Source organism: Dipodomys spectabilis, unplaced genomic scaffold (genome assembly GCF_019054845.1).
Source record: "Dipodomys spectabilis isolate Male_0828 unplaced genomic scaffold, ASM1905484v1 ptg000176l, whole genome shotgun sequence".
Taxonomy (NCBI): domain Eukaryota; kingdom Metazoa; phylum Chordata; class Mammalia; order Rodentia; family Heteromyidae; genus Dipodomys; species Dipodomys spectabilis.
In genome coordinates, this window is record NW_024870853.1 from 3,712,118 (window position 1) to 3,725,868 (window position 13,751).

Sequence of the window (13,751 nt, forward strand, 5' to 3'; positions counted from 1 at the left end):
ATTAATAAACTGCATGAATTAATAGGTTTGTCAAGATTAGCGAAAGGTAATAAAACAAATACCAGACCCAAAAGAATATATGGTTTATTTATATAAGGTTCGAAATGGACCAAATTATATGATGCTTTAAATAAATCTTGTGTCTTAATACTTAGAAGTCCGGGCTGTCATTAATTTGGGAAAGTAAGGATGACATGTGATAAAGATAGGGTAGAATTAGAAGTTGTGAGATGCTAATAAATTCTATTTCTTGACCTGTCTGGTAGTAACATAAGCATTTTCACTGTGTAATAATCATCAAACTGTATAATTTGTGATCTGTGTATTTTTCTGTGTGTGTGTGTTATAATACTTCAATTTTAAGAATTAATGAGAAAGAAAAAAAGACTTGAAATAAGGACCTAAGTGCTAGGCATTTATAGAGGAATCAGATAAAGACTGTCCTCTGTAAGAGCCACCCTGCAGTGAAAGCAAAAGGGTTTCTCTTCATTATGTTCTTGGAATTAAATGACTTCAAAAGTTCTACAGTAGAAAGACAACTTCAAATTACAGATCATTTTGTCCCTACAATATCTAAGAGAGAAAGAGAAAGATGAAACCTAAAAGCAAATAAAACATCAAATGATATATTATAGAAACCTTTTTTTCGCCATCTTATGTGGTAATGTGTGAAACTGAGAAATGGATCACACACTTAGGACTCTTCTCCATTTCAATTTCTAATTATTTTAGAAACCAGTGAAACATTACCAGTGGAACTATTTACTCACTTAAGCATAACTGACAGTTCAGAGGTTTAGCAAGACCTAGGAAAACAGACCTGTTATGTAAAGAGAAAATATCTTTTTGTTTAAATAAACATCTCCAAAGTCCTAAAATACTATACAACTCAACAAGTATTTGAAAACTCTAAGTTTAAAGACACAAGATTTATTCAAAGCAACACCATCAATAACAAGAGTATGGTCCCAAGACAAGTTATGGTGGTGGCTTACAGAATTAAAATTGGTGACAAAGAAGATGAAATGGGTATAGCGAAACCAGTTAAAAGCCTTGAATGAAGGCTGGCACCTGTGCCCCATGCCTGTAATCCTAGCTACTCAGAAGGCTGAAATCTGAGGATCGCGGTTGGAAGCAAACCAGGGCAGGAAAGTCTATGAGACTCTTATTCTCCAATTAACCACCAAAAACTGGAAGTAGCATTGTGGCTCAAATTGGTTTAGTGCTAGCTTTGAGCACAAAAGCCCAAGAACAACACCCAGACCCTGAGTTCAAGAGCAACAAAAAAAGAAAAAGCCTTGAATGATATACCAAAATGTCTGGATTTAAGCCCAGAGAAAAATATCATAGCTGAATCCCATATCTCTAAAATTACTTGTGGATTTATTCATTATGCCTTTCTTGAATCACCCTGAATGACTTGTAGCTATTTTCTGCACCAATCCACCTTAACATAAATAATATCAACGTGGGCACATTAATAGTCTATCTATCTAGTCATACTAAGAGATATCTTATAAAATGCTAAGGTTGACTCCCATGATATTACCTATAGTTAGGAACAAATCTCAAATATCTCTAAAATGCCTAGAAAATTCTTACTGACCTACCCATAGTTCAGCCTATCATCTAAAGCAATGAGTTGAATGACATAGAATATTTGTTTCCTTCCCAAAATAATTTTTCAAGCATTAAAAATATCTCATACTTAACACTGTGTCTGGAAAATAGACTTTATATTTATTGAACTTAAATTCTAAATCACACCAACATATTAACCATATTCATTTCATGGTTTGGAAGCCTTTGATCATATTTCTCTCTCCACAGTTCTTTGCACAGAGACAGAACAACTAGAAAATCTCTCTTTTTGACCAATTTCATTGGGTTTCTGTGACCTTTTTTAAATCAGTTATTAGGTTTTCCTTGAGAATCAGACACCAGAATTTTCTGTAGGTGAAAATCTACTTTTGATCTTTTACGTGGAAAAGACATAGGCTTTGTTTTGTTATTGCTGTTATTGACAGTTAAAGATGTTTGTACACAGGCTCTTACATTTGTTAAGCAAGCAATTAGTCCCCACCCCAATCCTGTTGTTCGCACCTTTCCAAGTCTGGTCACCTTGTTTTTGCTCTCAGAGCAATATCATGACTAGACCTGCTTTGCTATAGACTGATCCATCATGATTTTTAATTTTATTTTTATATTCGTTTTATGTGTATGCCAGTATTGGGGCTTGAACTCAGGGCCTGGGTGCTATCTTATTTGCTCTTTTGCTCAAGGCTGGCACTGTAGCACTTGAGCCACAGCTCCAGTTCTAGCTTTCTGGTAGTTAACTGAAGATAAGAGTCTCATGGACTTCCCTGCCTGGACTGGTTTTGAACAACAATCATCAGATCTCAGCCTCCTGAGTAGCTAGGATTACAGGCATGAGCCACCGGTGGCTGGTATCATTTTTACATACCTTATTGTCTAATTTAGACACTAAAGCTATGTCTGTATCTGAATACAGCCACTTAGCTCCTCCCACTGAAGGTAGTCATAATTCCAAAAGGTCTGATATAAACTCACTTTTTATCATCAGCAACTATGTCTCCATTTGTGAGACTTTTCTAATATTTTCTGAGGAGAATTTTTGCTGATTTTACTACTTTATATCTTCACAACCCTAATTTCCTTCTTTATCCTGTTTTACTTTTTTTTAAGGTCTGATATGTATATACCTACAGTGATTCTAAGTCCCTCAAGAAAGGGATCTCATAAGAATAAATGTAGCTCGGTGCCAATGGTTCATGCCTGTAATCCTAGCTATTCAGGAAGCTGAGATCTGAGGATCATGGTTCAAAGCCAGCCCAGGCAAAAAGTCCCCATGAGACTCTTATCTCCAATAAACTACTAAAAATCAGGAAGTGGCACTATGTGGCTCAAAAGGTAGAGCACTAGCCTTAAGCACAAAGAGACTCAGGGACAGCACCTAGGCCTTGAGTTCAAGCCCCACACCAAGGGGGAAAAAAGAATAAATGTAGTTTTAGTTGGCCTAACTGTGACCTTACACAATGTAATGCCTCTGATTACTATGCTTACCAGGTTTCATGAGCTCTTTCTGAAGTTTATTCTCATCAGCTTAACTTCACTCCTTAGAGGTAAGCTGGTGAGAAACCTGAATGAATTGCCCATTGGAGGGTACACCTTCTTTTTCATTCTTCCTTCCTTCCTGCCTCTTCCTTCCTTCCTTCCTTCCTTTTTCCTTCTTTAAGTAGTTGTACAAAGAATTTCCAATTCAACATGTCAGTATGTGGGTACAATGCATCTTGATCACTGTCACCCCTTCCATTGTTCTCCCTCATTTCTCCCAACTCCCTCCAACACCTCATAACCTGCTTCCATTTCCACACATGTATATTGAATATTATGACTATATTCACACACACTTCCTCTCCCATTCATCTGCTGAAGGGTGTACTTTTTATCTTTTTTCCTCTCTAAGAGTTGCTGTAACAGCAGCTGTTGTGTTGAAAAACTAAAATATAAAAATATGACCTACGTGGACAAATCGTACAAAACTTTACTTCCTTAATTATGAATCAGAATCTGTCAGCACAACTTAGAATTTTGACTGTCAGCAGATACTGCAATCAAATGCCTCTGCAAAACCAGCAGAGGGTGCACCAGGGCACTAGAAATTTTACCCAAGATGTAGCAGTATTAACTCAACTCTAACAGCCAATCAATATTTTCTTTATTCAGATTATTTATTATATACTAAAACTAGTAGCTTGAAGAGATACTTAAGTTGAATTTGGACTAAAAATTCACTTAAAGTATTATTCCATTTCTCCTGAAAGTCAAATTCAGGAAAAATGAGGAACTCATAATTATATTTAGTCTGGTCAAAATGTAGGGAGGATAGGACAAGATAAGCCTTTTACTTCCTAAGACTTTTACTAGGGAGCTCTGTACTGTCACTTCCAAAAGCTTCAGCAGGTAGCCTGCTGTGATAGAACAGGCATTGAACTAAGAATTATGAAAGCAAGTCCATTCTATTTTTTACTCTTAGGCAAGTCACTTCCCCCTTAGGGCCTATGCATTCTGCAAAGGAATCCACAAAATGTATTAAAATGGCCCTTACAGTAACAACAAGAAATCTCTATTTCAAAATCAATGCCAAGAAATATAAAGAGCCAGTGTCATTTAAATGTAAAGAGCCACTGTTGTTTAAAAAGACTAAAACAGAAAGAGTAAAGGACAGAAGATAAGCTTTGGTTAAATGTAGACAGAAGTATTTTAGGGCTAGGCAAAGGGCAGGCCACTAAATGCCATAACAGACGTTTAAGAATCCCATGGCATCACAGAAGCCCCACAGTACAGCTGTCCTGCTAATCCTCAGTCTATAAACATGGGTCTCTCCATCTTAAATGCCAAAGTCTTGGCCATCATTTGACTAAAGACCTTGAATTCTCTCCTATTTGCACAGAATATCAATGTGCAGCTAGTAAGTATTTCTACTAGACTTTGGGAAACAGATAAAGGAACCAGAATCCTAGCTAAGTATCATGTAGCTACAGTGTTTAAAGTTTCAAGTATGAGAAGCATGTCTGTTGAGTCTCTTCTTTGATAAGCTGTTATATAAGTTGGAGTGTGCTCACAAGACATTTTTAGGCCCTGGATAACTTTACAATGCACACTGTAGAAAAGAAAAGTTGTCAGACCTTACATTAATATTGTTATTATCATGAACGTGTTGCCTGTGTCAAGTGTATAACTTTGGATAGGAGGTCAGCACAGAACAGATGAAGTTTAAAGAGTTATGACAACGACTGTGGATATGGTAGTAAATATAATAAACTGAGTCCCTTACCTCAGGAACTTTTATTTGGACATTTTGCCTCTTCTCCAAAAGGTGCAAATTCACTCTTACACTTTCATCACCTCTAAAGGATGGTGGCTGCCTCTCCTAACTTTCACATAAGTAACAAAATATGGCAGTCGAGATAATACTTACATTAAGTGCACTCAATGTACTTGAAGAAAGGGCTAGAAAAAAAGTTGAAAGCTAATAGTTTTGTAAAAGGGTTCAAACAGCATAAAGATCCTCCCCCCCCAAAAAAAATAAACTAATATTGGGAGCCAACTCTAAGTGATCAGTCCATCAAGAGCTTCCTGTTGTAAGCTAGCAGTAATGAAAATGCTTCCTGTGCACCTTTCACAGGGCAACCTCACCCGCCCTCCGAGGGAGAAAAGGGGGGGGGGTCAGGACCGGCATGCAAAGGGTGAGTTTTTATTTCCATAGATTTTTGAAATTGCTGTTCAGAAGTTGTCTAGCAAGACGGCATTTTTCTACCAGAATTCCTCAGGGGCGCTGATCCTCACTCGAACGTCGAGGACAATCAGTGTCAAGTTGCAGGTAAAGTGTGAACAAGCCCATGTTGTGGTCAGTGCCCAAGGACCCCGAGGAGAGCGCGCTTAGAAGTTGCTGGAACAGGCGTGGAGCAGTTCCTACAGCTGTTTACAGCCCAACTCCAAAGGGGAGCCTGCGAGTGCTGGCACCAGCTCCGGACACGAAAAAACAAGCGCCTCGGCAGAAGTACAACACCTCCCCAGGAGCACGAGGGCCCAGCTCCTTGCCGTTAGTCGGCCAGGGAGCCAGCGCGGGCACCTCCTCGCCCTGCCGGCGCGGGACGGTTGCCAACTTTCTCCAAGCAGCCCAGAGCCGAGGGCGGCGGGCGAAGGGAACAGTTTGCAACTTCAGAAGACTTGAGAGCGTCCCGATGAGCCCAGAAGGGGACCGAAGACAACCTGCCTCGGACAATCTCCCTCTCTGGCTCGCCCGCCACCGCCCTGCTCACATCCTGTAACGCGGATCCCAGTGGCTCAGTCCCTTTCCCACCCCCCGGCCCCAGCCCTACCTACTAGGGGAGGGGGTCGCCACCTCCCGGACTAGGTGACTCACCTGGTGCCGGTCCTGGGAGTCAGGGGCGAGTGTGGTTTCACCTGGTTCCAACGGCTGCTGCTCAGGTGACGGCCCGAGGTGGTGAGTGATGGGACCATTGGGGTCGAGGCCACTAGGGTTGCTCAGGGTGCCAGAGGTGCCCAAGCCGCTAAGGCGGGACTCGGCACCCCGTTCCCGCCTCAATTCGGACCTCAACTCTAGGTAGCAACACAACGTCAGCAGGTGGAGGGCCAGCGAGAGCCCAAAGAAACCCAGGAAGAGCCGGCAGCTGTTCCCTTCGGCTGCCCGGGCAGGGGCCCCGCGACAGCCGCAGCCCTGGCTCCCCTGCTCCTGTGGCGGTGGCGCTGCCGCTGCCGCTGCCGCAGGCAAGGATTCCCTGCGCTCTACCTCGGGGTAGCCCATGGCCTCCGGAGACACCCAATCTCTGAGGCCAGGGAGTCGCTTCGTTTGCCTCAGCCTTTCACGACCCCTGACAGGCGGCTACTGTCCTGCCATCGGCTGGGGGCTGCAGGGACCCGTTCCTGCGCGACTGTGGCTGGGCGGGACGGAACAGGGAGCAGCCGCATGTGCAGCTTCACTCCGAGGGGTGGGAAAGGGAGGAGGAGGGGCTGGAGAGAGGGGCGGTTCGGCCCGCGAGGGAATGAGGGAGGAGGTCCCGGTCGACCCCGCCCCATCCCTCCAGTGGCCGCTGGGACGCCCAACCACTGGGCCCGCCAAACCTAAGTGCCCCGCCCCCAGCCGTTCCGCCCGGACTCCCGCCGCGAGGCGGGGCCTGGGGGCGTGAGGGTTCGCCCTTGCCTGGCAGCCCCACCCAGCTCTTCCCGCTTACCCCGCTCCAGTTGGTGACTATTGCTGTCCTTCATGTCTCGACTCCGCCCCAGTTTAACTCCTCAGCGCCAGGAAGGGGAGGGGGGGAGGGAGGGAGACTGAGAAGAATTTGGGAACCTTGGAAAGAAAGTAGAGCAAAGAAAAGGAGGCAGAAACTAGCAGTAATAGAAATGTTTGCAATTAACTGCAGTCGCTAATAACATCATCCAGTACTTATCTGTTGCTTTCAATCTTCAAAGCGTTTAACAGACGTTAAACTAATTAAAACAGTTCTAGTTTTGGAATGAAACCATGCCTGCTGTGTTTGCAATCCAATGGCTCACCAAAAGAAAAGGAGCCCTAAGAACCTAGGAATTCAAAGGGACTGGAAATCAGGCAGCTTCACCCCTGGAGTGAGTCTGGGGACTCATTCTAACTCACCGAGGTGCTGCTGCCTAACAGAACTGGTTATGTTACCCCCTGAAGGGCAAAACAGTCTCTTGGGTTTCTTGGTATTTAATTCAACACATACTTATTGATAGTTTTTGCAGGGCACAGACTGCTGTTGATAGAATCCACCACCATAATAGTTTCTCTTCTTCAACTGCTGCAGGGATTCTCAGTGGAGAACACGGTGCCTTCAAGAAGACAGTGGAGAAACTGAGGGCGACAGTGAGATGTTTTTTGACAAGGGTGGTCCAAAGAATAGCCAGACACTATTGGCATCTCTATTTGCAGGCAACTGTTCTGGCCTCTCCACCCCTCCCATGCTTCCCCTGGAGTACTCCCTGGGGGAAGTTCAACAAGTCAGCCAAAAGTTCCAGATGTACACTGCTGTAACTGCAGCATCTTCAACAGCTGCACCAATCAGAAATGGATTCAGAACAAAAAAAAGTGGCAAATGTCAGAACAATAGACCCTGAAATAAAGGATGGAAAGGATTAGTTGAGTCAAGAGTTACAACTGACAAGAGTTACCAGTCTGAAATTTTAGAGATCTAAATGATTGAAGCAGAGCAAGCATGCACATTTCTTAACTAATCTCGTTCCCATGTTATTAACACAATTTTCTTGACTTGGAGCAGGCATCTTAAGAACCACCAAGGAGACAGATTCAGTAATGCCCAGAGCACTTACAGGTAGGCCTGTGACCTAGACCAGTGAGAGAGAAGGAAAGCAAAGAGTAAGTAGAAAAAATGACAGAAGAAGAGAAACAAAATACAACAAAAGCATATGTCAGAAGGTCAGTCCAGAGAGCACAGAGGTCACAAGCCTTAAATATATTAGCCACAGACTTTACTACTCTCTGTGCATGATCTCAGTGATTCCAAAACATCTTTTTTGTTCTGTCTTTAAAGTGTATCCATGCAATTGAATGTTTGCAAATACCAACATCATACATATACGGAAGAAAATAAAAAGGTTCGTAACTGCTGCTCTCAAGTCCTGCTTGTCCAGACCAGAAATCCTAGATGCTAGGAAAACTGCCACAAATATCAGAGCTCGGGATTATTGGAAAGAACGCTAGGCCAGGAGTCAGAAGACCTAACTCTGCCACTAGTTTACTAGGTCACTGTGAGCAAGGCACTGTTGTTCTTTTTTTTTTTTTTGCGGGGGGAGACCGGGGAGGCTTAGTTTCTGCAAGTTGTCAAAAGAAGAGTTTTAACAGTAACAGCTATTACATCATCACTGGCTATGTTGACTTTGTTGCATACATAATTTGAAGAGGCTACCCTTTCTTCCTCTGATGGTGCTAGCAATGTTTAGGGGCCTACTGGTCTCAGTTTTTCACTTTCTACCATGCTTTCAACAGCTGAAGTGAGACTTAGGTTATATCATTGCCCCATTGATGCCTTGGAAGTTATATTTGACCCAGAACCTCACTTTGGTTTCCCAAGGAAAAATATATAGCTTCATATATAGTAGAAATGTTACAGTGTGGCAATCAAGTAAAGAATGTAAATGGTTATTTTCTCTGCGTGTCCTTGGACCTCACCCAAGCTAGGTGAGTGCTCTACCACTAAGGTATACCCTAGTCTGTGATTTTTCTTTTAAATGTTTAAGCTCTTGAAAGTGTTAAATTGCTTCCATTTCTGTCCTGTAAGTGCTTATCCTCTATAGGACAAGTCTCAGAATGATACCCTGCAGGCCATATCAAACAAACATGTATGTTGGGCACAATATTCCCTAAAAGTTTGAATTGAAAAACTTCAGTTGCCAGTATTCAGAAATCTAGACATTTCCCATTTTCAATATTGTATATTTTTACCAGGCACTGCTGGCTCATGCTTGTAATTCTAGCTATTCAGAAGGCTGAGAGGCTAAGGCTAATAATGGTTTGAAGCCTACCTGGGCAAAACAGTCCGTGAGATTCTTATCTCCAATTAACTAGCAATAAGCCAAAAGTAGAGCTGTGGATCAAGTGGTAGAGCACCAGCCTTGGCTGAAAAAGCTCAATGACAGCACCCAGACCCTCAGTACAAGCCCTAGTACTGGCATCAAAAACGTAGATTTTTCTGCTCTTTCTATAAAAACATCAGAAAACTTGCTCACACAGGATCTACATTCTAATGTTGGTATATGCATCAAGAACTACTCCCCTTCAGATGAACATAAGAATCAAGTTCTATATAGCCATCCTCATCTCTTTCCTCTGGTCTCCAATACTGTCCTACTTATTCACTTGCCTTACCTCTCTGACCCAGTGCTGTACAAGTGATAAAGTTATAGCTCCTAGGAAAACCTCTAAGCTGCTTCTCCAACATATTTTGCATCATCCTACAAAGAAGCTATCCTCACATCCTACACAATTCACAGACCTCTGTACATTTGCACAAGCTAGTTCCTTTGCCAGGAATGCCCCCACTTTAAAATCATAAATTCTTTAAGAATTCCTTCTCTTGGTCTTTGGTATGGCCAACACTCCAAATTCATTTTTCCTTTATGCCTTCATTTGCTACCTGAGCATACCTTAAAAGAATCACTTATCACCTTGTATTTTGAATATTACACATGGGTTTCTCTCTGCTAAACTGAACTTGTTAATAGCAAGAACTATTTTTTTTCCATTTTAGTCGTCCTACTGCCTAGCACAACACCTAACACACAGTAGGCACCAGAATGATTGTTAGATGACTAGATCATTAATTTGACCACAGTAACCTAGACTACATATATATTTTTTAAGTGGGCCAATGAATACCTGTCAGTACCACTAATGAACACATTATGGAAAGATATAAAAGACTTAGAACCAAATGAAAGTACTGACAGTATAGCTCAAGTGATAAGATATTTGCCTAATGTGTGTAAGGCCTTGAGTTCAAATCCCAGTGAATGCTGCCAAAGAATAATACAGTATAATTTCTCCTTTATTTATGCTATTATAATATCGGCAGATATTTCAGAAATGTAAATAATCTACAAACTCAAAAATATCTGGTTTATAGTACATCATTGGCCTTTCTTTTTTATCAAGTAGCCTTTCCACTTTTGTTTAATTGAGCCTACTGTTAAAATATTTTGAATTGACAACCCCTAAATAACAAATGTCCACAATAAGTTAAGTCAAGTGTGCTGATAAACACCTGATTGCAGCTACCTGGGAAGCTGAGGCAAGAAAATCACTAGAGGAAGATCCTGGACTCCAGATTAGCCTAGATAGCATAGCAAAACCCCGTCTCAAAAAGAAAAAGTTCACAATCCCTGAATACCCACTAATCAAGAGGTGTATGCTAAGGCAAAGATTGGTATTAAAATACCTTTTTGCTATTTCTAATGTGCAAAATAATTGACATACAGATCGAAAAGATAACTCTAATCGACTTAGAGGTGAGAAGATAGTGGGGAGGGGCATAGATACTGTTTTGAGTGTCAGTTTATTAACTTACTAAGTCACAGACTTAGGATACAAGTGCTAAGCTAAAACACAGTTCTGACTTTTGCCTCTCCTGCAGATCCTCAGTTTCCACATATGTAAAATGGGAATGACAATAAATATTTTCCTAAGACAGCTGTTCTTGAATGGGATACATAGAGTGAAGACTTTACCTCTTAAGTCTCTCAACAACTGAGACTATGAAATAAACTGACAATGGGCAGATTCACAGGGGCACCACATGAAAGAAAACTGAATGCCAAACCTTAGTGAGCTCTAGAAACTTTTTTTCCATCCTCCTCAAAGGGGAGAGAGAGGGAGACAGGCAACTAGGAAGAGAGTAAATGATTTTTAGGAAAGATTAATGGACCTTCAGAAGAAAAGGTGACAGTCTGTGACAAAGTTTATAGATGTGGTTCTGAGCTCTAGTTTCCTCTCCTGTGATAAGAGTTGATGACATTCTTGCAAAGGGGATTCATGACAATTTAGTTCCATTTGGAGGATCTGCTTTTCTGTAGAAAAGAGAAGTTCAGAGAAAAACCCTCACTGCATTTGCTGGTTCCCAAGTGCCCTCTGTTTGAAGTCCAAAGTGGCATATTTGGGGTGGCATTTCCTGAACTCCTATGTATCAAAGTATCTGGCACATAATAAATGAAGTGCAAATGTTAGTCCCTGCTATGTAGAAGACTTCTATCAAAGGGGGATGAGAGGAAAAACACTCAATGGAATTCACAAACAGCAGAAATGAAGAAAGGTTACATATTTTGCCCTCACCAAATGCTTATCTCCTTTTGGATATTTTTTGCCAGTTCTACAGACTTGACATCAGGGCATATCGCACTCACTTGGCTTTTTCACTCAAGGATGATACTTTATCACTTGAGCTGCACCTCCAGTTCCATCTTTTGAGTGGTTTATTGGAGATGAGAGTCTCACAGACTTTTCTGCCTGAGCTGGCTTCAAACAGCAGTCCTCAGATCTCAGCCTCTTGAGTAGCTAAGATTACAGGCCATCAGTGAGCCATTAGTGCTAGGCTCCCTTTTATACCTTTTTATTATATCAACGGGACCTATCAGCTCTAACCACCCTCCCCTGACTAATTGACACATACTTCTAGCTTCTTCCACTTCCATTTTCCCTCAGATGGATGTTTAATGGGCAACTCAAAGTCAGCATTGCTCACAAATCTTTCCTCCCTCAAAATGTGCTTATTCTTAGTCTTCTGCATCTCAGCAAATGGCAACTCTATCTTCTCATTATTTGAGCCAAAAACCTTAAGGTCATCTTGAAAGATTTTTTTGAATACTCATGTCTTACCCACTAGTGAATGAAATCAACTTTGCTTCTGAAGTATAGCTAGAACCTGACCACTTCATACAACCTCTCTATTACCACCCTAACCCAAGGCCTTATGCTATGTCAACTTAGTTACTATAGTCTTCTACCAGGCCTCCCTACTTTTGTCTTTCCCATCCTACAGTCTATGCTTAATGTGGCCACCAGAAACATTCTGCTCAATGAGATTTACAAGACACTATGTTGAAAATGAACTTTATAATTTCAGGGAGGACGGAGGAGTTGGGGAGCTGGGGAGGGAAGGGATTGTAGGGGAAAAACAAAGGAGGAGGTAACAATGCTGGATAGGAAATGTACTCATTACCTTACTCATGTAACTATAACCCCTCTGTACAGTATTTTTACAATAAAAATACATATAAAAAACATTCTGCTAAAATATAAAGTCAGAAGCCATTACTCCTTGGCTTCAAATCCTCCCACAGCTCTCCTTTTCTCTTAAGAGTCTTTACCTTAGCCTTCAAGGCCCTAACTCATCTTAATACTGACCACTTTTCTGGACTCCTTTCCTACCACTATTCTTATTTATTCTGCTCCAAACACATTAGACATTTTGCTGGATTCATTAACTTGCCAAACACACTGCTGCTTAAAGGACCTTTCCATCTATACTTGCCTCATTCCTGAATCCTCTTCTCCCAGATAGTCTACCTTACTTCCTACAAGTCTCTACTTAGATATTGCCTAAGGAGAAAGTCTTGCCTTAAAAAAATGGGTGGAACTGGAGATGACCTGCAGGTTGTCTCTCATATGTGGAATCTCCAGCTGAAATGATAGTGGTGGTGGTGGTGGTGGTGATGATGATGATGATGATGATACATGAGCATAGAAGAAAGACTGGGGAGATTTGTAGGTGGGGGAAAGTAGAGGGCCTGGGGGATGAATAACATTGAAGTAGATATATGTATGTGTGGGCGGGAGGGGGGGGCTGGGAATGTGGTTTAGTAGTTGAGTGCTTGCCTAACATTCATGAAGCCCTGGGTTCGATTCCTCAGTACCACATAAACAGAAAAAGACAGAAGTGACCCTGTGGCTCAAGTGGTAGAGTACTAGCCTTGAGCAAAAGAAGCCAGGGACAGTGCCCAGGCCCTGAGTTCAAGCCCCAGGACTGGCAAAAAAAAGAATCCTTGAAAAGGGAGGAAAGAGGGGGTAAGATTAAGGAAACAATAGAGTACTCAGCTTGTTCAACATATACTTACCACTGCATCTATGAGAATATCACAATGAAATGTCCTTGTACAATTAAGGTATGCTAATAAAAAGATGGATAACAGGAAGAAGAAAGTCTTTCCTTGGCCAGTTTCCTATTGTTCTGTCCTCTCACTTCACCATTTTAGCAATCATCATCATTTCACATGTTGAATATTCATTTGTTTATTATAAGGCTTCTTTATAGCCACAACTAGAATATCAGTTTCTTGAGGACAGAGAATACACTATGATCTGTTTTTTTGCAGTGTTTTATCTATGAGACCCAGAACAGTGTCTGACACATAGGAGGCTTTCATGAACCATTCTTTGTTGATGGAATGAGTGAATGAAGGAGAAAGGAAGACTGGTCAGAAATGCAAGATTAAGTCAGAAAGGGACAATATTCATTCTACTTGGCATCTTCCCCAGGAAAGAGATACATAAAGTCATGCAGAACATTAGAAAAGAGGAAATGAAGAAGAAGAATGTGTGTTGAACATTTGTCTCCTCTGTGCCAGCCTTTTTCACTAACTTGAATATGAGTTTAGTATTATTCACATTTCACCTGTGA

At 41.7% G+C, this 13,751-nt stretch overlaps 1 protein-coding gene across 1 annotated transcript; it reads right to left on the reverse strand.

Moving 5' to 3' along the window:
* Positions 1–5,902: 5,902 nt before the first annotated feature.
* LOC122120641 (ectodysplasin-A-like) lies at positions 5,903–6,449 on the reverse strand. Its single transcript, XM_042694884.1, has one exon. The coding sequence runs from the start codon at positions 6,350–6,352 to the stop codon at positions 5,903–5,905; it is 450 nt and encodes a 149-aa protein (XP_042550818.1). The 5' UTR covers positions 6,353–6,449.
* Positions 6,450–13,751: the final 7,302 nt, after the last annotated feature.